The sequence below is a fragment of the Podarcis erhardii genome, assembly GCF_964252035.2.
Source record: "Podarcis erhardii genome assembly, chromosome: 12".
Classification (NCBI taxonomy): domain Eukaryota; kingdom Metazoa; phylum Chordata; class Lepidosauria; order Squamata; family Lacertidae; genus Podarcis; species Podarcis erhardii.
In genome coordinates this window covers 8938692-8963490 of record NC_138513.1, presented here as the reverse complement: position 1 = coordinate 8963490, position 24799 = coordinate 8938692, and the positions used below count along the sequence as shown (strand labels likewise).

Here is a 24799-nt window from a genome sequence, read left to right as displayed (position 1 = left end):
CTGCAGATTTTTGTTTAAAAAAATACTGTAACTTTCCTATAGCCCCAACCAAACTGATGAAGTGGGAGAAGTTCATGTTACTAGATAGCATTTTCATTTGGACACTGCCGTTACACTTTTTAGAAAACATTTAAATACTCCTTTCTCTCTAAAGATCATAAATAGCAAGTGAGAAAGAAGGGTCTTAGTTCCTTTCAAGGGGTGGTAGGTGCAGACGGCAGGAGCCCAATGGTTAGAAATAAGGACAGCTTGCTGGTGCAAAGCAGTAATTGCTAATTCATTCAAGATGCCGTCAACAGAGAACCAGCATGGTTTAGTGGTTAGACACTAGGACTTGGGAGGTAAAGGTAAAGGTAAAGGGACTCCTGACCATTAGGTCCAGTCGTGACCGACTCTGGGGTTGCGGCGCTCATCTCGCTTTACAGGCTGAGGGAGCCAGCATACAGCTTCCGGGTCATGTGGCCAGTATGACTAAGCCGTTTCTGGTGAACCAGAGCAGGGCACGGAAACGCCGTTTACCTTCCCGCCGGAGTGGTACCTATTTATCTACTTGCACTTTGATGTGCTTTTTTTGAACTGCAAGGTTGGCAGGAGCAGGGACCGAGCAACGGGAGCTCAACCCGTCGCGGGGATTCGAACCGTCGACCTTCGAACCACCAACCTTCTGATCTGCAAGTCCTAGGCTCTGTGGTTTAACCCACAGCGCCACCCACGTCAGGACTTGGGAGACGAGGGTTCAAATCCCCACTCAGCTATGAAGCTCACTTGGTGACTTTGGCTAATCATGCAACCTAAGCTACCTCACAGGGTTGTTGTGATGATAAAATAGGGGAGATCATATATGCCACCTTGAGCTCTTTGGAGTAAAGGTGGCATTTGTCTTCCACTGCCTCCTGCAGTTTGGTCAAACTCATGTTGGTAGCTTCAAGAACACTGTCCAACCACCTCGTCCTCTGTCGTCCCCTTCTCCTTGTGCCCTCAATCTTTCCCAACATCAGGGTCTTCTCTAGGGAGTCTTCTCTTCTCATGAGGTGGCCAAAGTATTGGAGCCTCAGCTTCAGGATCTGTCCTTCCAGTGAGCACCCAGGGCTGATTTCCTTCAGAATGGAGAGGTTTGATCTTCTTGCAGTCCGTGAGACTCTCAAGAGTCTCCTCCAGCAGCATAATTCAAAAGCATCAATTCTTCGGCGATCAGCCTTCTTTATGGAACAGCTGTGACTCCAGATAGAAGTGGCATAGAAATGCAGTTATAAGTACCATAAAGTAAACAGTCTTTGCCAACCTGGTGCTCTCCAGATGTTTTGGACTACAAACAGCTTGATGGGAGCTGAAATCCAAAATACGTTGAGGGCACCAGCTTTGGGAAGGCTGAGCTAAGGTGATGTAGGGTCAGAACTGAAGCAATCTTTTTCCTTCCATTCCACCTCTCCAATAAATTGACAGGATGAGTAGAAGTGAGGTTTTTATGAATGTGAAGATCTGTACAAAAACAAGATTGTAAAAAGCAATAGTGAAAAGAAAGAAGGGGCCAATGGTGAAGGAAGAAGGGCAGGGGCACTCATGGGAAAACACGAAGCATTTTTCTGAACTAATCATGGGAATTTCAGTACTTCCTTAGTGAAACTCTAATTTGCTCCCAGGAAGTGGAGCACTAATCAAGGATCATCAGTTTCTGGAGATGGGATGAAGTGCAAAATGAACTAGCTACTTGCTATTTTAGGTGACTGATCACACAGAAATTATTGATTCTTCCAAATGGAGGCATGCATTTTAGAATCAATGACACCAATGGATATAATTAATTCTAGAAGGCACGCCACTATTTGGAAGATACCTGAAGGTATTGCATTTGAACAGTATTGCATTTGAAATTGTTGTTATATCTATGTATTTGTTTTTACTGGTTTTTTTGCATATGTAATTGTTTTTACTTCTTGTATAAATGATTGTTTAACCGTTTCTATATACAATTGTTTTATACATGTTTTTATTATACAGTACTTTGAGATGCTTCATAGGAAGCAAATCCTAATGAAATAAATAACAGCAGCAGCAACATTTTCTTTTCTCCAGCTGAAAGTAATTGCTGTAGATGAACAACTGCGAGTCATCCATGAGGACAGTGTCAATTTTGACAAAGATCTTTCAGAATTTGGGTATGTTTTGTCACTTGTGCTTAATTTGGTCTAAACCTGCGTTGGCATTAAAATTCCCTACATCTGGAGTACTTGCGCTTGGGCAGATCCTGTTCAAGGATCATAGAATGTGGTGATTAAAAGCATTCCTTTAGTAACACTGCACTATGTTTGGTTTTGGTTTTGCATTCTTTTTAAGGGTAACTGTCCTAGCTGTGTACAAGAGAGTACAGTGGTACCTCGGGTTAAGTACTTAATTCATTCCGGAGGTCCGTACTTAACCTGAAACTGTTCTTAACCTGAAGCACCACTTTAGCTAATGGGGCCTCCTGCTGCTGCTGCACCGCCAGAGCACAATTTCTGTTCTCATCCTGAAGCAAAGTGCTTAACCTGAAGCACTATTTCTGGGTTAGCAGAGTCTGTAATTTGAAGCGTATGTAACCCAAGGTACCACTGTACTTGTGTGTTATTTGGGGAAATGCAAAGTGAAATAATGAATTACGGTAGTTTTATTCACCTAGGCATTGTTTTTCCTGCAGCACTCAAGGTGGTGTCCATGTTCACAGTGACAGACTGACCGTGACTTCTCCTGTATTAATGTGGGTGAAGGTAAGTGTTTGATGCTTGAGTAATGTCGCCGGTGTCTGGAGAGGAAGGCCAGTAGGTTCCTGCAATTGTCTCCAATCCTCTCCCTTCTCCCCATTTGCCCTCCTGTCTTTTGCCCTATATGATTACCTTTTTCAAAATGACACGTTGCCTGTTTGCTTAGGTTTATGTCAATAGAGGCCTAACAAAATCTCTGTGCCAACAAGGAAGATGCAATGATCTAGAATTACCTCTAACTATGGTTGACTCTATTCTGTCCTGCGGATGACATAATTCATTTTTCACTTAGAATATCCGGGTTCAGGTTGTTACTCAGCAATGAAGTGCATTTGGTGGTCTTGAGTAAATTGTAAGAGCCGCTGCATGGGGCTCAAAAGGTTTTGGAAATATATTTACTGCACTTCTGAATCTTACAGTATGATGGTTCTCTGCTGATCTGCTACATCTCTACTAGTACATACTAGAGATGGGAATCAAACCAGTATTAGCCAGTGGCCTTGTGGTGTAAAGGTGGTTTTCTGCTGTGACAGCTTTTTGCTTCTAGAAATACCGTATTTTTCGCCCTATAGGACGCACCGTCCCATAAGGCGCACCTAGTTTTTTTTGGGGGGGGGGAAATAAAGGGGGAAAAATTATTTCCCCCCCCCCCGGCGCGGGGCTGGGGTGGGGGAAGCCCGAGCTTCCCCTGACCCCTGACCCCTGTCCCCTGACCCCAGCCCCCAGAACAGGCAACTCTCCGCAAGCTGCGGGAGCCCAGTGCCGGGCTCCCGCGCCTTGCAGAGAGCTGCGCGAAGCCTGGGTGCGCTGAGCTCAGCGCGCCCAGGCTTCAGCATGCAGGCAACTCTCAGCAAGCCGTGGGAGCCCGACGTGGGCTCCCACGGCTTGCGGAGAGCTGCGTGAAGCCTGGAGAGTGAGAGGGGTCGGTGCGCACTGACCCCTCTCACTCTCCAGGCTTCAGCGAAAGCCTGCATTCACCCCATAGGATGCACACACATTTCCCCTTCATTTTTGGAGGGGAAAAAGTGTGTCCTATAGGGCGAAAAATACGGTACTTGCCATATTCTTGCAAGTGCTTGCCATGTGGTTCTGGGCTAATGCTAAACATAGTTGCTGTTCAGGTATCCTCATAGATGTCCTACCAAACTGAATGCAGCCCAGCAGCCATGTATGGTAGCCCATGTGGACCTTGATAAACTTTCTAGTTTTGCTGCTTTCCGGGAACGACAAAATACAGTCTCCTCAAGCATTTCTATCAGGTCACAAGAAGTTGCTGCTGGTCTTTGCTCAGTCTTGGGGATCACAAGCTCAGCAGGACCGGGTGAGGGACAGATTGTTGTTCATGGAAAGGAAACCCAAATGGGTAATGGTGTGCCCCTCTCATTGGGTAGGAGAGCAGGGCCTGTGCTTACTTCCAAAATCTTTTGCGCACACTCCAGATCCTTCAGTAGCAGGAGTGCAAAGTGATTACCTAGTACAGAGACTGTAACTTGGAAGGGCAAATCCCTTCCCTTCTTAATTAGGAGCTGCCATTGTTTCTAAATTTGGTCGCTTGGCTCTGTCTGTGTCATTAGATGATTCAGCTTCTTAGCTCAGCATTATTAAAATTACTTTACACAAGAAACCATTACATTTGCCAGACAATTTATAATTTGCTTGTTTTCTATTTCACTTGGAATGCTGTTAAGGATCCTTTTGACGCTGCAGTTTCCTGGATCATGTTTCTTCTTCTTTTTCTTCATTTCTTTAAGTAGTCACATTTTGTATCATTGTTTGTGATAACAGATGCATTAATTTCTAAATGATGTCGACGTTGTTTGGGATTAAGCTGAGTTTTGACATAATTACACTCTTTAACCACTTGAAAGCTGCATTACTCTTTCTTGCTTTTTATCTCTTTGTTGAAGAGTAACCAGTTCAGCTCTGCTTTTTTTCTTGTTTGTCGAAGATTGGAGGTTTTTGAGTGGCCATTTTAGCTCTTATACCCCATCCCTAGATACATTATTTTCCCCCCTGGAAATAAAGCCAACTGACAAGTGAAATGTACCGTAGTGTGTACAGTTCTGGTTGCCTCACCTCAGAAAGTATATTGTAGAGTTGCAAAAGACTCAGGAAAGGGCAACCAAAACAATCAAGGGGGTGGAGCAACTCCTTGATGAAGAAAGGTTGCACCATTTGGGACTTCTTAGTATGGAGAAACTAAACTGCCACTGCTGTGCTACCCATGGTGAAGCCATGGTTTGGCTTATTGTTATGTCCAAACCATGGCTCGTGATTTGTCTGGAGCTGTAACTGAGGTTTGTCTGAGTCCGAGTTTGGATGTACTGCTTAGCCAAACCATGGCTTAACCATGGGTAGGGTGGGGGCTTACACGTGAACTGGAGCCACCTAACAGAGGATATGGATGATACAGATAATTCTAACTGCTAGTCAAATCTGTCTGCTCCCATCTGAGTAACAGCAGGGATCATCATTTCATATGGGTTACCTCTGTTAGTGTTAAGGGTCATCTAACCATGGTGGGGAATGGAGATGTTGCTTAGCAACTGGGCAGAGTGGCATGATGTTCATGAAGGTAACATGCACTCTGACTGGCTGTGTAGTTCTGAAGGAACCTTCTCCTCTGTCTGTTTGGTTGAATGTCTCCCTGTTATGTACAAGGCCTTAAATAAGAATGACAAAAAAACTTTCTCCTCAAATTACAGTTTTAATTCCGTTTCAGCAGAGTGTTTTCAGGATTTTCTTTCCTCTCTGGATTCTGTCTGCTTTATTTCTGATACTTTGCTAATTGAGGGGTGGGGCTGAAGATGCAGAAGCTGAGGTAAAGCTATTCCCATCACTGTCCCAGGAATGGCTACTCCTGATCAATTTGTCTTCTATCAAAGGCATAGGAGCAGGCTCAGTAAAACAGGAAATCCTATTAATCACACCCAGGACTCCCTCTCAAAAATAAAATCTTATACAGTGGTACCTCGGGTTAAGTACTTAATTTGTTCTGGAGGTCTGTTCTTAACCTGAAACTGTTCTTAACAGCACCACTTAAGCACCACTTTAGCTAATGGGGCCTCCCGCTGCTGCCGTGTCGCTGGAGCACAATTTCTGTTCTTATCCTGAAGCAAAGTTCTTTACCTGAAGTACTATTTCTGGGTTAGCGGAGTCTGTAACCTGAAGCGTATGTAACCTGAAGCATATGTAACCCAAGGTACCACTGTAATGAAAAAGAAATACAGGCAGCCCGCCATTTACATGTGTTCGATAGGTGCGCAACCATGTATGCACGCATCGCACCAAACCCACAAGTAACCTGGAAACATCTTAAAGAGCTCACTGAAGCATCACTCAAAGGGTGGAACAGGGGTGGAACTGGGTGTTTGCAGGCTTTTTAAATGGGATTCAACTATACGTGATTTCGCTGATGTGCATAGTGCCTCGAAACATAAGCCATGCAAAACTCAGAGGTTCCTACACACACATGTGCATACACAGTTCTCAATCCAGAGAACCAAGAGGCATAATCACAGTTCAAGCATACCTTCCAACCAACCACAAGCAGGTGAGAGGTGTGGCTTGGGGTGTTGGTGGGATGGCCTGGGGAGAGCCTTGAGGGGTGGCTAGAGAAGGCTGGGAAGATGTCCTTCAGTTCCTGGGCCTGAAATTCCCCCCCTCAGAGGTGCATCCGCAGATCTTGGCCTACTGAAAAACCAAGAAGCTGCTTGCTTAGTTTACAGTGTGCAGCTGCTATAAGCACATTGTCAACACGCTACAATGATAAGCGTTCTCACCTTGTGTTGAGGGTTCTTTCTTGTTCTTCTGAGAAACAGACATCTGAGAATGAAGAACATACACTTTTCTGAAATTGATAAAGAAATGTGGGACTGGCAGAAATGACCGGCAGAATCCGAGACCAGGGGAGAGAGACAGCGGAAGAAGATTGGAAGAAATTTAAGGACTATCTTAAGAAACATTGCAAAATTAATGAATGTTAGAATGACATTGATTCAGAAATTATGGGGTTTTCAGCGGTAATGGATATGTAAAAAGAAAAGAAAGGTTAAAAATTAAATTAAAATTAAGGGTAAGGATTTGTTGAAGCAATAAAATAGAAATTGGAATACAGAGAGGGGAGGTATGGGGAAGTCGGGGAAGTAAGTTAGAAGAAAAGGCACGGAAATTATACATGTTTTTTTTTCTTTCTTTATTTTTTCTTTATTTTTTCTGTTTTTCTTGTTTGTTTGTATTATTGTATTGTGTTGGTATGATAAACTTTAATAAAATTTATATATATATATAAAAGAAATTGATAAAGAAATGCATAAATTTCCTTTTAGGCTCTGCCTTTCTGCTGGTGCAAATCTATTTTGCCGTTTTCACACTGGCTGCGCTCAGCTTAGTCCAGCAGATGGTTGAACGTCAGCCATGTGCCATGCAAATCTGCACAGCAGAACTGCCCAGATGTTAGTATGGCCACTTTCCCAGCATGTGCCTGCTTTCAAGGGTTGTGCTGGCATGATATTGTTCTGCGGCACGTTTCCCATAAGATTCAAGGCCTATTTGTCACCTCAAAGTTGAGCAAGGTTGGATAGCTCAGTTGGTAGAGCACTAGACTCTTAATCTCAGGGTTGTGATTTCAAGCCCCATGTTGGGCAAAAGTTTCCTGTGTTGCAAGGGCAAGGGGTTGGATGGCATGACCCTCATGGTTCCTTCCGATTCTATGATATTTTGGTGTGCTTTATGTGGAGAGAAAAATAAGAAATGTGTAAGGTTGGTAAGGGAGGAGTGCTTAACTCTTCATTTCCCATAGAAACTCTACTTTTCCAGCTAAAGAATCCCAGATCTATGTCTGCGTGGCATATGCTGGTCTGAAAACCCCAAGTAGCTGCTGATGGTTGGAAATTGTAGTTGAAACAGTCAGGTTGGGAAACATGTGGTATTTCCCTTCATGCCTCTTCCTCTGCTGCAAATTGCCACCTCCCAAAGGCATTTGCAAAAGAGAATAAATTGTTGGATTACAGTAATGTTACATGCAGATTCATGGTAATTAAGATGGAAATATTTAATTTATTCAATGGCTTTTGATTTATTACTCTAACCCTTTCAACTGGAAAAAGGACAGCAGGCTTAAATCTCTATTTCTGCACAATTTTTAATTCAAGTATTTAGTGTTTGCAGTTTTTCAATTATGGAAGAGGCTTCCTGGCTGTGAGAGATTGGAGGGATGCTTCTTATAAGATGATGCCTGCTACAAAGCAAGAATGAATCATCTTAGAAACAAAGAACATGTGCTTTTTGTTTCAGAACTGCTGGCTTGTTTGTTTTTTTGCATTCAAGTTTAATAGATTGTGCTGGAATCCTAACCCCACTTCCCTGGCAGTAAGCCCCATTGAATTAAATATAACTTACATCTGAGTATATCTGGTTAAGATTGCACTGTTAATTGACTGAAATTAATAGATGAAGATTTATTCATCTGAAGGTTGTATTTGTGATGTTTAGTTTGGCCCTGAAGATTAGCATATGTACTAAACTTGTTTGAAGGTTTCCCCCCTCTCTTCATCTGAAAAATGCTTTTATTCAGCATGCTAATCATTTCAGTTTCTCGAGAGACCTTCTACTGATTATCCAATTCTTCCATTTTCCTTTTCTGTCACTGATGACAGGAATCTACCTATTTAATTCTGAAGCCTGTTGGGATTCATAATTTCCTGGAGTGCAGCAGTCAGTCTTGATCATGTTTGTTCTTCTAGGCCCTGGATATGATCTTGGAAAAGATGAAGTCTTCTGGATTTAACTTCTCTGGAGTGAAAGCTTTGTCTGGAGCTGGGCAGGTCAGTTAAAAGTATAGGGGTGAGTGTGTGAGAGAGAGTGGTAGAACCTTTATTCTGGGTTGCATGCGCAGGCAACAGCCAATTGACATGCTACCTCACACACATGCATCGCACCAAACCCAGAAGTGACTTTAAGAATTGCAAAAACAGCCCAGAAAGAGCCCAGAAAGGGCAAAAAGGTGTGAAAACAGCACCTAGCAATCCCATGAACCATTGCAAGTGGAATTCCAGGAGCCCTTGCACTGACCATTGAGGCCTGTGGAGAACTGGAGTTTGAGCAAGGAGGTTTAGAAGGCAGAACGGGAGCAATCTAGGAGTGTTCCCCTGCCATTGGTGAGCCTCCGTTACTGGCATGATTTGTGATAAAGAAAATGGCCTTGCCTTCAAACTTCAAACTTAAAAGGCACCATTAAAGGTAAGGGGACCCCTGACCATTAGGTCCAGTTGTGGCCGACTGGGGTTGTGGTGCTCATCTCGCTTTATTGGCCGAGGGAGCCGGCGTACAGCTTCCGGGTCATGTGGCCAGCATGACTAAGCTGCTTCTGGCGAACCAGAGCAGCGCACGGAAACGCCGTTTACCTTCCCGCAGGAGCAGTACCTATTTATCTACTTGCACTTTGACGTGCTTTCGAACTGCTAGGTTGGCAGGAGCAGGGACCGAGCAACGGGAGCTCACCCCGTCGCGGGGATTCGAACCGTTGACCTTCTGATCGGCAAGTCCTAGGCTCTGTGGTTTAACCCACAGCGCCACCCGTGTCCAAAAGGCACCATTACTGATGTTCTAATAGCATGCAAGTGTATTTTAAATTTGGTGGAAATCTAGCTATGAATCTTAACTTGCCACTCTGCTTTTATTTTATGCTTTTGCTCTCTTAACAGCAACATGGAAGCGTCTACTGGAAAGAAGGTGCAAACTCTGTTTTACAGAACCTATCGCCTGATCTTCCTTTGCATCAGTCCCTGAAGGTAACTTAATCTTAGGAGTTTGGAAGGATGTTTAAGGGAACCGGTATACAGCATGACTAAGCCGCTTCTGGCAAACCAGAGCAGCGCATGGAAACACCATTTACCTTCCCGCCAGAGCGGTACCTATTTATCTACTTGCACTTTGATGTGCTTACCAACTGCTAGGTTGGCAGGAGCAGGGACCAAGCAACGGGAGCTCACCCCGTCTCGGGGATTCGAACTGCCGACCTTCTGATTGGCAAGTCCTAGGCTCTGTGATTTAACCCACAGCGCCACCCACGTCGTTGGTATGCAAAATAGATATGTGCAGTTGTTCCTAAACCAGCTTGCTGGTTTGGCACTGACCACTTTTCTGACGTTGTTTTTTTCCCCTCATCCCCGATAGTCTTGCTTTTCTGTCAGCAACAGCCCTGTTTGGATGGATTCTAGCACAACTGCCCAGTGCTGCTCTCTGGAAAAAGCTGTTGGAGGGGGTCAGAAACTTGCTGAGGTCACCGGTTCACGAGCCTACGAGGTGAGAGCTGAGAAGCGAGACTAAAGTTCGGCTTTTAAGGCTGTTCTTGGAAGTGAGAACAAGTCGTTCCAAGAGGTTTTTGTGTGCGCCAAATGCTAAGGGCACAAGATTTTAATATGTGATATTTTAGTGTATTTTTGGTTTCTGTGGAAGCCGCCCAGAGTGGCTGGGGAAACCCAGCCAGATGGGCGGGGTACAAATAATAAATAATAATAATAATAATAATAATAATAATAATAATAATAATTCCCACTTCTTGTATCTTCTCTCCTGCTCATACACCCATGAATATGGTCTTTGGCTGAACAAAGTCTTTAAATTATTTTGCTGTTAGGATAAAATGGGCTGGGGAGACTGTTGCGTTGAGCTCCTTGGAGGAATAGCAGGCTAAAAAATTAATGAAAGAAATATTTTTCTAATTCAGATAACAGTTACAGTTAGGGGAATCATGATTACGCTCTCTTCTCTAAAGGGGAATGCATACCTCCTATTGAGGGGTGAAAAACCATTTTGGCCTCATTAGTCAGATTGGGCCAACTTTGACAGGTGGGCCTAGTTCCCCACCTGACAGCCATCTGATGCTACAATGATAGCAGGTGACTGACAGGTGGGTAGTTCTGTCTACCTGTCAGAGTTGTTCTACAGGGGTGGAGAGAATGATCTACGTCATCTACTCTCTGTTCATCAATCGATGAGCAGAAGCTTCAATCCTGCTCTCTGCAGGGTCCTGCTTTGCTAGTGCATTCCTGAAATGTGCTCCTGAAGCAACTTAGTCCCACCCCTACTGATCTTGGACCTCTTGGGGGGGGGGGGCGGGTGTCAAGAAAGGTGCATGAGCTGGAGGTTCTCCACAGGTTCCCCAGTTTTCTATGCTGATGTTAAGACCTCCAGTTGAGAAGTACAGTGGTACCTCGGGTTACAAATGCTTCGGGTTACAAACACTTCGGGTTACAAACTCAGCTAACCCGGAAGTAGTACCTTGGGTTGAGAACTTTGCCCTAGGATGAGAACAGAAATCGCGCGGCGGCGGGGGCAGCGGGAGGCCCCATTATTGAAAGCACACCTCAGGTTAAGAATGGTTTCGGGTTAAGAACAGACCTCTGGAATGAATTAAATACGTAAGCTGAGGTACCACTGTACTGTACTTTTCCGTGTACAGTGGTACCTTGGGTTAAGAACTTAATTTGTTCTGGAGGTCCGTTCTTGACCTGAAACTGTTCTTAACCTGAAGCACCACTTTAGCTAATGGGGCCTCCCGCTGCTGCCGCGCCACCGGAGCACGATTTCTGTTCTTATCCTGAAGCAAATTTCTTAACCCAAGGTACTATTTCTTGGTTAGCAGAGTCTGTAACCTGAAGCGTATGTAACCTGAAGCTTATGTAACCACTTATACAGTGGTACAATACTAGATTTTTTTACATTGAAACAATGTAAAAAAATTGGGGGTGTCTTACACACGAAAAGTGCAGGGGCGGCGGGGAATTTTTTGCTGCCTCAAGCAGAAGATTGTCAGTGGCGACAGTGCGGCTGATTGGTGGCTGTGGCAATGGCTGCGGCTGATTGGTTGCTGCCGTGGCAATTGGACGAGTGATTTTAAGCTGTCGGTGGCGAGCGGTCTGATGATTGGTTGTTTCTGCGTTGTGTACGATCAGAACTGTTGGTCTGGTGGGAGCGTTTGTCTGGCGGGTGAGCGTATTTAGGTAACCCCCCCCCCCAAAAAAGCTCAACAACTCTGGGCAATCTCCCCCCATTTTCTCAGTTTTTAGACCCCCCAAATAGGGGGCGTGTTATACATGGATAAATATGGTAAGCTGGTTTCAACAAGATCCTCATCAACTTTAATTTGAAGCTAGTGTGGATCTAACCAGTCTCCTCGCTGAGTTGTACAGACTGAATGACTTTAACCAGTTAAGAACTTGAGGCGATTCCTGGATCGCAATGGGAGTCTTCCTAGCCAACCAGCACTACACATTCCGTTGATGCATCATTTCTGGAATGTAAATTGTGGCCAGGAATTCTCTTGCTGCAGTTTTCATTTTTCTTCTGCTTTTTCGAAAGGCGAGCAGAATTATCATAATGAGCCGATGCATAATAGTCTGTTTTGTGCCTATTGCAACCGAAAAACAACTTCCATCATGCGTCAGACAAATTAAATACCCAAAGTGCAGCGTCCTGAACTCATTATGCCGAGTTAATGGTTATTGACTCAATTTACAGTTTGTGTTCCTAAGCATTGGCCTGTCTTTTGCAGCGTTTTACAGGAAACCAGATAGCGAAGATTTACAGCCAGAACCCCGAGGTCTACACACACACAGAGGTGGGCTAATCTTCAGTTCACTTATTGGAAATTGGAGCTGATTTTTGTTTTGCCTAGATATTTTGGAGAGGAACTTAGTTGCGCAAATTGTACTAGCATAAATAAGGCAACAGGTAAACAAACAAATTCTCACTAAATGGAAAATGTACATCCTGGAAGTTTTGGCTTCAGCCCCAACCATTTTGTTGAAAATGGGCAATGCATGGCTTTCTGTCTACCAATCCATATACTTAAAACATTTTTATACCATGCTTCATTCTTTTTTACGCATTCAAAGTTGTGTACAATCCATTGTTGTTGTTGTTTAGTTGTTTAGTCATGTCCGACTCTTTGTGACTCCATGGACCAGAGCACGCCAGGTATTCCTGTCTTCCACTGTCAAATCCCTACTCAGCTATGAAGCTCACTTGCTAACCTTGGGCTAATTATGCAACCTAAGCTACCTCACAGGGTTGTTGTGATGATAAAATAGGGAGATCATGTATGTCACCTTGAGCTCTTTGGAGTAAAGGTGGCATTTGTTGTTGTTGTTGTTTAGTCGTTTAGTCGTGTCCGACTCTTCATGACCCCATGGACCAGAGCACGCCAGGCACTCCTGTCTTCCACTGCCTCCCGCAGTTTGGTCAGACTCATGCTGGTAGCTTCAAGAACACTGTCCAGCCATCTCGTCCTCTGTCGTCCCCTTCTCCTTGTGCCCTCCATCTTTCCCAACATCAGGGTCTTTTCCAGGGAGTCTTCTCTTCTCATGAGGTGGCCAAAGTATTGGAGCCTCAGCTTCAGGAGCTGTCCTTCCAGTGAGCACTCAGGGCTGATTTCCTTCAGAATGGATCGGTTTGATCTTCTTGCAGTCCATGGGACTCTCAAGAGTCTCCTCCAGCACCATAATTCAAAAGCATCAATTCTTCGGCGATCAGCCTTCTTGATGGTCCAGCTCTCACTTCCATACATCACTACTGGGAAAACCATAGCTTTAACTATACGGACCTTAGTTGGCAAGGTGATGTCTCTGCTTTTTAAGATGCTGTCTAGGTTTGTCTTTTTTTAAAAAAATATTTTTTATTCAGATTTTTTTTTAAAAAAACACATAAACAAAAAGTCAAACATGACACATTATACAAACAAACCAAATCAAAAACAAACACATATAATTTCACAATCTTATTTTCATATACCTTCTTTCCTCCGACTTCCCCATACCTCCCTTTCGCTGCATCCTTATTTTACAATTTTTTTTTTTTAGCAACCCTTTAATCCATTAATCCCTTTAGTTCCCTTTCATTAAATTTTCTTTAATTTTTTAGTTACAGCTGTAATTCTCTGTTTCTTACCCCTTGACATCTTAACACTCCTCAATTTTACAACAGTTTTTAAGATACATTTTAAATTTCTTCCAGTCTTCTTCCACTGTCTCTTTCCCCTGGTCGCGGATTCTGCCGGTCATCTCTGCCAGTCCCATAAAGTCAATCACCTTTGTCTGCCATTCTTCCAGAGTAGGTAGTTCTTGCATCTTCCAATACTTTGCCAGTAGAATTCTTGCTGCTGTAGTAGCATACATAAAAAAGGTCCTATCCTTTTTTGACACCAATTGGCCAACCATACCAATTGGTGTCATTGCTTTTCTCCCAAGAAGCAGGCGTCTTTTAATTTCGTGACTGCTGTCACCATCTGCAGTGATCATGGAACCAAAGAAAGTAAAATCTCTTACTGTCTCCATTTCTTCCCCTTCTATTTGCCAGGAGGTGATGGGCCCAGTGGCCATGATCTTAGTTTTCTTGATGTTGAGCTTCAGACCATATTCTGTTCTCTCCTCTTTCACTCTCATTAAAAGGCTCTTTAATTCCACCTCACTTTCTGCCATCAAGGTTGTGTCATCAGCATATCTGAGGTTGTTGATATTTCTTCCGGCAATCTTAATTCCTGCTTGGGATTCATCCAGTCCAACCTTTCGCATGATGAATTCTGCATATAAGTTAAATAAGCAGGGAGACAATATACAGCCTTGTCGTAATCCTTTCCCGATTTTGAACCAATCAGTTATTCCATATCCAGTTCTAACTGTAGCTTCCTTTTCCACATAGAGATTTCTCAGGAGACAGATGAGGTGATCAGGCACTCCCATTTCTTTAAGACTTGCCATAGTTTGCTGTGGTCGACACAGTCAAATGCTTTTGCATAGCCAATGAAGCAGAAGTAGATGTTTCTCTGGAACTCTCTTTCTCCATAATCCAGCACATGTTTGCAATTTGGTCTCTGGTTCCTTTGCCTCTTCAAAATCCAGCTTGCACTTCTGGGAGTTCTCGGTCCACATACTGCCTAAGCCTGCCTTGTAGAATTTTAAGCATAACCTACTGTACTTTTTTAAAAATAATAATAATAATAAGCATAACCTACTGTACTTTTTTAAAAATAATAATAATAATTATGCAATGAATGTAGTCAATAAAATCAACTCGCAGCAATTTTAAATGCTTGTCCAAACAAATATTTTTATTTTATTTTTTACTGGGTGCTGGAAGGATTGCACCCAAACTTAGGGATGCTAACTGTGTATCCTAACAAGTTAAGAATTCACCTGATATTCACAAGTTATTTATTTGATCGATATACTGTCCTTCATCAAAAGATCCCAGGGTGGTTGTCAGGGAACTGCCATCGGAGCCAGAGGCGGAGGGAAGGCTCCAGAGCGATGCTGGAGAGGGTCCCAGCAGGGAGAGAGGCAGCCCATCTGCTGGGGAAGGAAATCAGCGTAACACCAGGGGTGAAGGGGGGCAGATGGGGGAATCGGAGAGAAGGCTCCAGGACTCTTCACCGGAGACCAGTGGGGAGAGCACGGGTACTCCGCTGCCCACACCCTCCCTGTGCAGAAGACTTCTGCGCAGGGAGAGTAGGACGAGACTTGGCGTCAAAGAACTTCTTTGCTGGAAGAAGTTTAAGAAACGCCCACTGACGGATTCTGCCAGCGACTGAGACAGCCACGAAGTGAAGGGCTGTCCAGACAGAAAGGGTTCAACCAGGCAACCAAGCCAAGAGTGGCAGCAACTTATGCACGAGCAACCCCTAGAACCATTACAGTGGTGTATAACATATAAAACATTTTACGGAGCATCAATAATGAAATCATAATAAGAGCCATAATAACACCCCCCCCGGCTTTAAAAGGCTAAAGGCCTGGGTATTTCCATAACTGTTAAGCTTCATACGGCAGAAAAGTACAGTTGATAAATGCACAGGAGACTTTTTATGCTGCTTAATCATCAAACTGTCTAAGCAGTCTGCATAAAATATTCATTAAAATTACCAGTGAAATCAGATGTTAGTTAGGTAGCCGATGTTTCCCCCCCAAAAAACAAAATAATCAGTTTTTAAAATATACATTATAAAATAAAGTTGCATATTAAAATACATGTCACAATTACACGTGTGGGCAGGCATGCTGGAGCAGGAGAGGCTTTGGCAGGCGCTGAAAACAGTAAAACCAAAGTGCAGATGCTGCGAAACTGAAGGACTGATTCCTTGCAAGTGCAGAACAAAAGTTGGTGCCTTTGCATCCACCTTTGGCCTACAGCTGTGCCCAACAGGGTTCAGTATCTATATCAGGGGTCAGCAAACTTTTTCAGCAGGGGGCTGGTCCTCTGTCCTTGTGGGGGGCCGGACTATATTTTTGGGGAAATAAATATGAACAAATTCCTATGCCCCACAAATAACCCAGAGATGCATTTTAAATAAAAGCACACATTCTACTCATGTAAAAACACCAGGCAGGCCCGATAAATAACCCAGAGATGCATTTTAAATAAAAGGACACATTCTACTCATGTAAAAACATGCTGATTTCCGGACCGTGGGCGGGCCGGATTTAGAAGGTGATTGGGCTGGATCCGACCCCTGGGCCTTAGTTTGCCTACCCATGATCTATATGGTATACTGTATACAGTCATACCTCGGGATAAACACGCTTCAGATTGAGCGCTTTCAGGTTGCGCTCCGCGGCGACCTGGAAGTAACGGAGCGCGTTACTTCTGGGTTTCGCCACTCGCGCATGCGCAGACAGTCAAAATGACGTCACGTGCATGTGCGGAAGCGGCGAAACGCGACCTGCGCAGACGCGCTGTCGTGTCTTACGTTCTGTTCAGTATGCGAACGGGGCTCCGGAATGGATCCCGTTCGCATCCCGAGGTACCACTGTATAAGGAAATGAAGAAGCTGCCTTATACAGTGGTACCTCGCAAGACGAATGCCTCGCAATACAAAAAACGCACAAGACGAAAGAGTTTTCCGTTTTTTTAGATGTTCCGCAAGATGAATTTCCCTATGGGCTTGCTTTGCAAGATGAAACGTTTTGCGAGTTCTTGCGAGTTTGTTTCCTTTTTCTTAAAGCCGCTAAGCCGTTAATAGCCGCTAAGCCGCTAATAGCCGCTAAGCCGCTAATAGCCGTGCTTCGCAAGACGGAAAAACCGCAAGACGAAGAGCCTCGCGGAACGGATTCATTTCGTCTTGCGAGGCACCACTGTACTTGCTCAGGCTGCTATTCAGCATAGTTTGGCACCATCTTCAGGTTTCTGGTCAGAGAGAGGTCTCCTAGGCTACTCGCTACCTCTTTGCTTTTACTGGAAATACCAAGAGTTGACCCCTTAGACCACCTGCAGGCAAAGTGTATGCTTTATTGAGCTTTGATCTGCCTTCCCTGAATTTGTTATGTTTTGGAGGATAAATCCTGATTTTTCACCCTACTTGCATTTTGTTGTTTTGCCCCCCTAGTATATCTGCAGAGGTGACTCCCAGAACCCTGTTGCCCTTGTATACTTGGGCCAAAGCCACTCTTTGGGAAGTTCAGCACCCATAAGCCCTACTGGTCAAGAAGACTTTTTTTAGTATCTGTCTAACTCTTCCATTGAAAGTGGAACTTTAAAAATGCTTTTTTTAAAAAATTGGAATGAGCCCTTGATCTGTTTGTAAATCAAAACGAATGTATTTTGCATCCACTTTCTCATTTCCCTTTTCTTTTCCAGAGGATCTCTTTGGTCAGCAGCTTTGCAGCCTCCCTTTTCCTAGGGGCTTATGCTCCCATTGATTACAGTGACGGTAAGTGACTTCTAGGCTTATTTGTTGGCCGTTTAATGTCCTCAACCTGAGTCAAAAGGTCTCTCCTGACCACTGGGAGTGAATAAATGGACCAGCAGGCTCACCTATTTCCTTGTGAATGAAAGAAGTTTTCAATAAAAAGTTTTAATACCAGAAATACGGCATGAATAGAGCAATAGTGCTTCTGGTAAAGCAGATCAAACATCAGATTTGAAATTGGGAGCCTAGGATTTACTTCCTGCTCAGTCATCAATTGGATAGCCTTGGGAAAGCCTATCTTGCTCGGAGACTGTCTAGATCAGAAGTAGGGAGCGTGTGATCTTCTGCATATTGTTGGACTCCAGTTCCCATCATCCTTGACTATTGGCCATGCTGGCTGGGAATGAAGAGAGTCCAGCATTATCTGGAGAGCCAAAGGTTATTATTATTTAACCACGAGGTGGGGTGCAGGGCATCATGGGCTAAGCCAGCTAAGGAAGTTTTGGTGCTGTTCCCCAAAAAGCCCAACAACTTTGGGTGACATAATAATAATAATAATAATAATAATAATAATAATAATTTATTATTTGTACCCCGCCCATCTGGCTGAGTTTCCCCAGCCACTCTGGGCGGCTTCCAACAAAGATTAAAAACTTCCCTGAACAGGGCTGCCTTCCTAAAAAAAGCTCAACATCTCTTTTAAAAAGTGGGGGTTGCTATGCCGATGTTATATACCGCCGTGGAGATCACACAGGGTCCCCGGACGTTTGATGGTCTATTGATCCCTGTGCCACCAACCCGTTTCTCTCGGGTACACACAGAGTCCAGACAGTTGTTAGCATTAAATCAAATAAGCAAGTTTATTTTATAAGCCTGAACAAGTTTATGGTTTCAGATAATTTTTCTTGTCAGTTTCTTAAGCTTAGTTCCTATACCGGCTTATACCTTTCCTAATAACAGCTAACTGATTATCCCAACTGTCTATCTGACTCCTCCTATCAGTTTCTCTCACTCTCTCACAACACAACTCCACCAACCCACAGACTTATCCTCCCTCTTCCTTCTCCAACTCCCAACTCTCAACTGACTTTCACACAACTCTAACTCCTCCCCTTGAGTTCCCACTGGCCAATCACTTCACACTCATTTAACCCTTTCCTTATGACCCACCTAGGAGGCAAATGCCACAACCGCCCTTCATCATAAGATATCAGGGCAGTTCACAGAATAAAGGTTCCTCATCCTTGCTCCTTTCTATCCTCTCCACACTTCCCTTCTTAGAGTGACTGTGACACCAAAGTTATCTGTGTTTAATGCAAGCCAGACTTCCTCTAAAGTAGAGTTTGCTCGGTGTGAATCATGGATAGCATTAACCATGGTTCACACTGCGACCAGTAGAATAGTTAACCATGGTTCAAGGTATTGCACAAGAGAGGAGAATGGTGGAAAGTAATTGAAGGGAAGGGAGCGTTCCATCCCCTGGTGTTCTCCTGAACTCTTAAAAAATTGGCAGACGATTGCGTCTGCCGATGTAGCATGCAGCTGCAAACAAATGGGCACGGCGACCTGTGCCATATGGAGCCATATGAAGCAGCCTTCATATGGATATAACATGTAACTGGCCCTCAGCGACTTGCATTTTGCATGGTCTTCCTCATGTTTTTCTTCAGAGACAACACATTGTTTGAATAATGATCCCCTTCTTCATTTCTCCTTGGTTTATAATATTTGGGTTGTACAGGCTATAAAGATACTCAGTCCAGTTGTTTAGCCCTCCAGTAGAACAGATCCTTAAAAATAATAATCCAATAAGCTCCATCAGAAAGTGTGTGTGTGTCAGAAAAGCAAATCTAGGATGATGTTCCAGTTCCAGGAGGCACAAATCTCTTCCTGTAAAATGTTTTGCACTTTGTTGATTGATTTTTTAAAATGTGCCAAAAACTATATTGGAATGACAAATGATTTCCATTTATACTGTGTGGGGTTTTGTTTTTAAACGAGAAACTTGAGACTAAACAACTTAAATGTGTCATTTGATGTATCACCCTTTACAAGTGATAAAACACTAAAACTTTTGAAAACAGCCATTCTGCTCGCACCATGGAGATGCCTAAATTTCACTCTCACCACAGAGACGTCTTACTTTCGTAGATAGTGACTTGCATAAGTCATAAAATCCATGGAGTAGTTATTTGACCTAGCTCTTCGTGTCCCAAACCAGCTCTTTTTCTACTGTGCTAATAGCCTATTTCTAATAATTTAAGTTGCAAATGCTTTCTTGCACTTAAGCAGCAGAACACAGAATGAAAATACTTACATTTACCAATAGCCAAAGCAATGGGGCAATGGCGCAGAAGACCAGCCTCCATGCCTGGTGCCTCTCTAAGGATGGATGGAGCATCCGAAGTCTATTCTGTGTTAGTCTTGCTTGCACCCATTCATAAAGTCTGGGTTCCATTCCATTTTTTGCACACTTTCTGAAAGAAAGCACACAAAAAACTGTTTAAATTGCACACATTTCGTTTGCACTCTTTCAATAAAATAAACATCTTGCAACACAATTCCTCCACCCCTAAAATATGCGTTTTATCTGCATTTTAAATGTAGAATATATGCAGTTTGGGGGACTGATTCTGTAGAATCTGGAGAAGTCTGTAATCCGACTGATAGTTGTGTTTTGATCTTAAGCAGGTTCAGGAATGCCAAATTGTAGAAAACAGACTGAACAATTTCTTTCCCTAGGTTCCTCATCCTCTCAGCAGCTGGACTGAGGCTTTCTTGAGGCAGCTGGGTTTGCCTCTGGCCTTGATAAATTTCTTCCTCTTTCCTTTGTTTTTCAAATTGTTAAGAGATTTTTTTTATTTTTTTATTGGAGAGGGGATAATAAGATGAAGCCAGTACAGTCTTACCTTGGTTTTCGAACATAATGCGTTCTGGAAGTCCGTTCAACTTCCGAAATGTTCGGAAACCAAGCCGCGCCGGACGTTCGGCTTCCGAGGCAAAGTTCGCAAACGGGAACACCTACTTCCAGGTTTGCGACTGTCAGGGAACTGCCATCAGCTCAGAGGCGAGAGGTGGAAGGGCAGTTGGGTTACAGGGAGCCTCCAAAGATTGTGAGAAGCAGCGCTTCCTCTGCGGAGGAGGGAAGCCACGCCTCCATTGGGGAAGGGGTGCAGGGCTCGGATGATGCAAGGGAGGGCCACAGCACCAAGCATGAACAAAGCGGGGGGGGGAGGCAGGTCCCCCTCTGCCCACGCCCTCTCTGCGCAGTCGGTTTACTCGCAGAGAGGGGAGGCGTAGGATGGGGGTCTAAAGACTACTCTGCTGGGGAAAGTTTAAGGACCGCCCACTCCCAGATTCTGCTAGTGACTGAGCAAGACATGGAATTGAGATGTTCTGTGCTGTGAATGTTTTTGTACCGGTTGTTAAGTTGTGGGTGAACATATCAGACGACACAGCGATTCTTCAAAGCAGCTCTTTATTTGTAAGCTGGAACAAAACTGAACAGCAAACAGCTCAGCCGGCCTGCTTTTATAGGCAACCGGCTGTCAACATTGTAGCAACAACAACCCAGGGTTTCCCGCCTAAAGTAACTGACGTGGACCTGAGTGAAAACTATATACATGATACTCCTGGTAGCCAGGGTGAGAACTTCAATACATAACACCCCTCCCCACCGAGATAAGGCATTAGTTACAATCACAGTGGTTCCATTACATACAGCAATACCCTTATTGGTTTCAGTAAGGCACATAAGCATAGTAATTGACCCTATTCACCATACAGCTTTACATGTACAGTTTGTCCAGTGAACATAGTCTTTTAAATACGGGCTACTGGCCTTGCAGATTTCCTGGATGGAGAGTTCAGCAGCTTCTGAGGCCACGGCCTCCTCAATGGCTTTCTGCAGTGTGAGGTCTGGCTTGGCAAGGAGATGCCGTTGCAGACAGATGTCCCGGACCCAACAGACAATTCGATCCATCAGGGCATCATCTAAGTCTCAGAACTCACAGTGCATTGCAGCTTGTCGGAGGGCGGTGGTGTAGTTGTTAATTGACTCCCCCTCTGCCTGGTTCCGGTGGTAGAATGCATGGCGGGCAGCAATCTTGGATGGCTTTGGCGCATAGTGGTTGCAGCGCTTCTCTTGAATCGTGTCCCACGGCTCTGCCTGGGCTGCTAGAGGTGCAACCAAAGCTCGGGCCATCATGAACACTTCGGGGCCACAAAGGCTGAGGAAGAGGCCCTGCCTCTGCTCTACAGACCCTCTTGTCAGCTCATATGCTTGGAGGTAGCAGTCGAACCGAGCGAGGTAGGAGTCCCATGATTCAGAGGCTGGGGCAAATGGTGGTAGAGGCACGAGTGAAGCCATGGTTCCGATGCCGACGTGGAGGCGATGGATGGAACACAGTGCTCTAGTCAGAACGGTCAGCTCTGAATTGGTTCTGCTCCATGATTTCGCTCAGTGTTTCAGCTCCGTGATTCAGCTCATTTCAGAGGATGGCCGCGTCTGGCTGTGCTATGATGTCCATCAATCCCACCTTCGTCGCCAGTGTTAAGTTGTGGGTGAACATATCAGACGACACAGCAATTCTTCAAAGCAGCTCTTTATTTGTAAGCTGGAACAGAACTGAACAGCAAAGCCTGCTTTTATAGGCAACCGGCTGTCAACATTGTAGCAACAACAACCCAGGGTTTCCTTCCTAAAGTAACTGACGTGGACCTGAGTGAAAACTATATACATGATACTCCTGGTGGCCAGGGTGAGAACTTCAATACACAACACCAATAATAAAGCCTTGAAGAGACCAGTGGGGGTCTTGCCTGTTCGCTCTTGAGCAACCACACACACCTAACAGCGACATTCGAGGTCTGAGTTGTTTGTGAACTAAGCTGCTCGAAAGCCAAGGTACGACTGTAATTAAAGACTCCCATTGTCCCCTGCAGGAATAGAAACTGACATGGGGCAATCATAAGAAAGATTGTTCAAAGGTTACTTACTGATTCCTCAGCCAGTATCAACAGGAAGTAATAAAATGGCCAGAGCCTGCAAAGAGGAAGGGTGTAAAGGCACGAGGGCCTTAACATTACTTTGTTCGCACTAGAGAGGCTGGAGCTGCAATAGCATTTTAGGACAAAAATTGCCAGAAATCTGATCTGATCTGGAAGAAAACCCAGGAGGGCAATACAATCTTGAGAGGATGGCAATTCCAGAGAAAAGAGCCGTGTAGCGTCAATCTTTGTAGCATAAAGGACAAATGAGGATGATTTCTTTGTCAGCCTTGAACTTCTTTGTGCATTTAGGAAAGATGTTTTTGCGTACCTAGTTAATACTGTGCCAACGTTTGTATATTCCCCAAAAAATGTCAGTTGTGTTGCTTGGCCACTTTGAGCTTTGAAGTGAGCTGCTGTAACCACTTAGTGAGCCTTTCTATTCATCCCCGTATTGACCCCACTTTTCATCTAAGCATTGCCGCCTCTTTGCATTTGTCATTGAACCACGACCTGAGAGAGCGCGCACTGCTCTTCATTGCTAGTTTTGTATCTATTCAGAGTAGTAGACCAAAGAACTGTAAGTGATTGAATTCACTTGATGTGGATCTATGGGGCAGCACCGTTCTTTACATTGCTGCTTAATGAATGTCTCTTTCTTTATCTTCCTGTCTCTCTCAAGCAATATCGCTCTGTATAGATAACAGCAGATTGTAAAACAGAACAATGTGTGGGCAAAGTCCTCACCAGTCCTTTCTGAATGGGCACAAGCAAGCTTCCATACTCCGTGGGTATAGTCCCACCGAGATGTGGTCTCATTGCTTTCCGTAAGCAAGATAACCTTGTGCTCAAGTTCTTTCGATTTTTTAAAATGCAGTTCAACCCGGATGTTCCTCCAACTTGGGATCAAAGAGGACTGACAATAATAATAATCATAATAATCACAATAATTTAAACAGTTTCCTGTAAAATCCCATCATGACAAAGTCCCATTTACCCAGCTGGGGGGAAAAAGCCTTTCAGAACAAAAAAAAAGTCTTCAGTAGTTTCCGGAAAGTTCAGATAGTGGACGCCAGGCATATCTTGACAGGAAAGTTATTCAACAGAACTGGAGCAGCCACACTAAAAGCCCTGCTCTGAGTTGATGTAAAATAAAATTCTGAGATTTTTGGCACTTGCAGGAGAAGCTCTTCTGCAGACCACAGCAATCTATTGGGTATCTAAAGCAGGGTAGGCAACCTAAGGCCTGTGGGCCGGATGCGGCCCAATCGTCTTCTCAATCTGGCCCACGGACGGTCCAGGAATCAGCGTGTTTTTACATGAGTAGAATGTGTCCTTTTATTTAAAATGCATCTCTGGGTTATTTGTGGGACATAGGAATTTGTTCATTTTTTTTTTTTTTCAAAATATAGTCCGGCCCACCATATGGTCTGAGGGACGGTGGACCGGCCCACGCTGAAAAAGGTTGCTGACCCCTGATCTAAAGGATATGGTAGTCTCCCAAATAACCTGGTGCTGAGCTGTGTAGGGCCTTATATGTCAGGGTTGCAAGACTGGGGTGTGTGTATGGGGGTGGGAATATGATGTAGCAGCCACAGTTGCTTCATTTTTTTTATTGGGATATGGAAATATATACTCTCCAGGTTGCAACCTGGTAGCACTTTGCAAGCTGTAGTAGTAATTACTATTACTATTACTATTAGTATTTCTTTGCCCAGCTTCATCTGAAGAAAACAAGGCGGTTTACAATATAAAATGCTTATTAACAAACATTGGTCCAATAAAAGGTATCTCCTGTGCTGTTGCTATTTAATTTGTGAATCGCTTTCCACGTATATCTCCCAAAGCAATTTACAGAAGCATCCTTAAGAACAGCTGCAATAGCAGCCGTATAGATTTACACATAACACAAAATGAACACCTTTTCAACCTAGCACTAGCGGGAAAAGAACAAAAATGTCTTCAATTGTTTCTGGAAAGTACAGTTCCACAGAAAAGGAGTAGCCACATCCAGACCAACCTCAATAGTAGCCCGACACAGAGTGCATCGCCTTTCTCATTCTCTGGGCTGAAAACACTGACAATACATACCAAAGTGTGTTAATGGGTCATGATTTACTGGACAGTCATCGTTATTAGAAGTCATTAATTCTGGATGAAGAGGCTGGGAAAGTTGATCTACAGATAGTTTTGCAATCCAGATGACGGAACCTAATTTTCTTTGGCTGATGGTTTAGTTTACCATCCAGCTAGCTGTATAGTTCATGGGGTTACAAGCACTGTTGAGATGTATTAAATTACTGGGCATACTGAATAAATAATCTTAGGTCTGCAATGCAAGCATTAGTGGACTGGTTTTACTGGTTTCGTTGGTTTAGACGATGTGCTT

At 44.0% G+C, this 24799-nt stretch overlaps 1 protein-coding gene across 7 annotated transcripts in view; it reads left to right on the top strand.

Moving 5' to 3' along the window:
• The window catches only part of XYLB (xylulokinase), a 122858-nt gene that overhangs the window by 1811 nt on the left and 96248 nt on the right, over window positions 1-24799 (top strand). For 6 of the 7 annotated variants that reach the window (XM_081834408.1, XM_081834404.1, XM_081834406.1 and 3 more), the window contains exons 2-8: window positions 2074-2156; window positions 2675-2744; window positions 8483-8563; window positions 9443-9529; window positions 9915-10043; window positions 12295-12360; window positions 17370-17442. In XM_081834408.1, coding sequence (XP_081690534.1) covers window positions 2074-2156; window positions 2675-2744; window positions 8483-8563; window positions 9443-9529; window positions 9915-10043; window positions 12295-12360; window positions 17370-17442 — 589 coding nt within the window. The remainder of the gene's footprint in view (window positions 1-2073; window positions 2157-2674; window positions 2745-8482; window positions 8564-9442; window positions 9530-9914; window positions 10044-12294; window positions 12361-17369; window positions 17443-24799) is intronic. The other variant, XM_081834407.1, reaches the window with a different exon arrangement.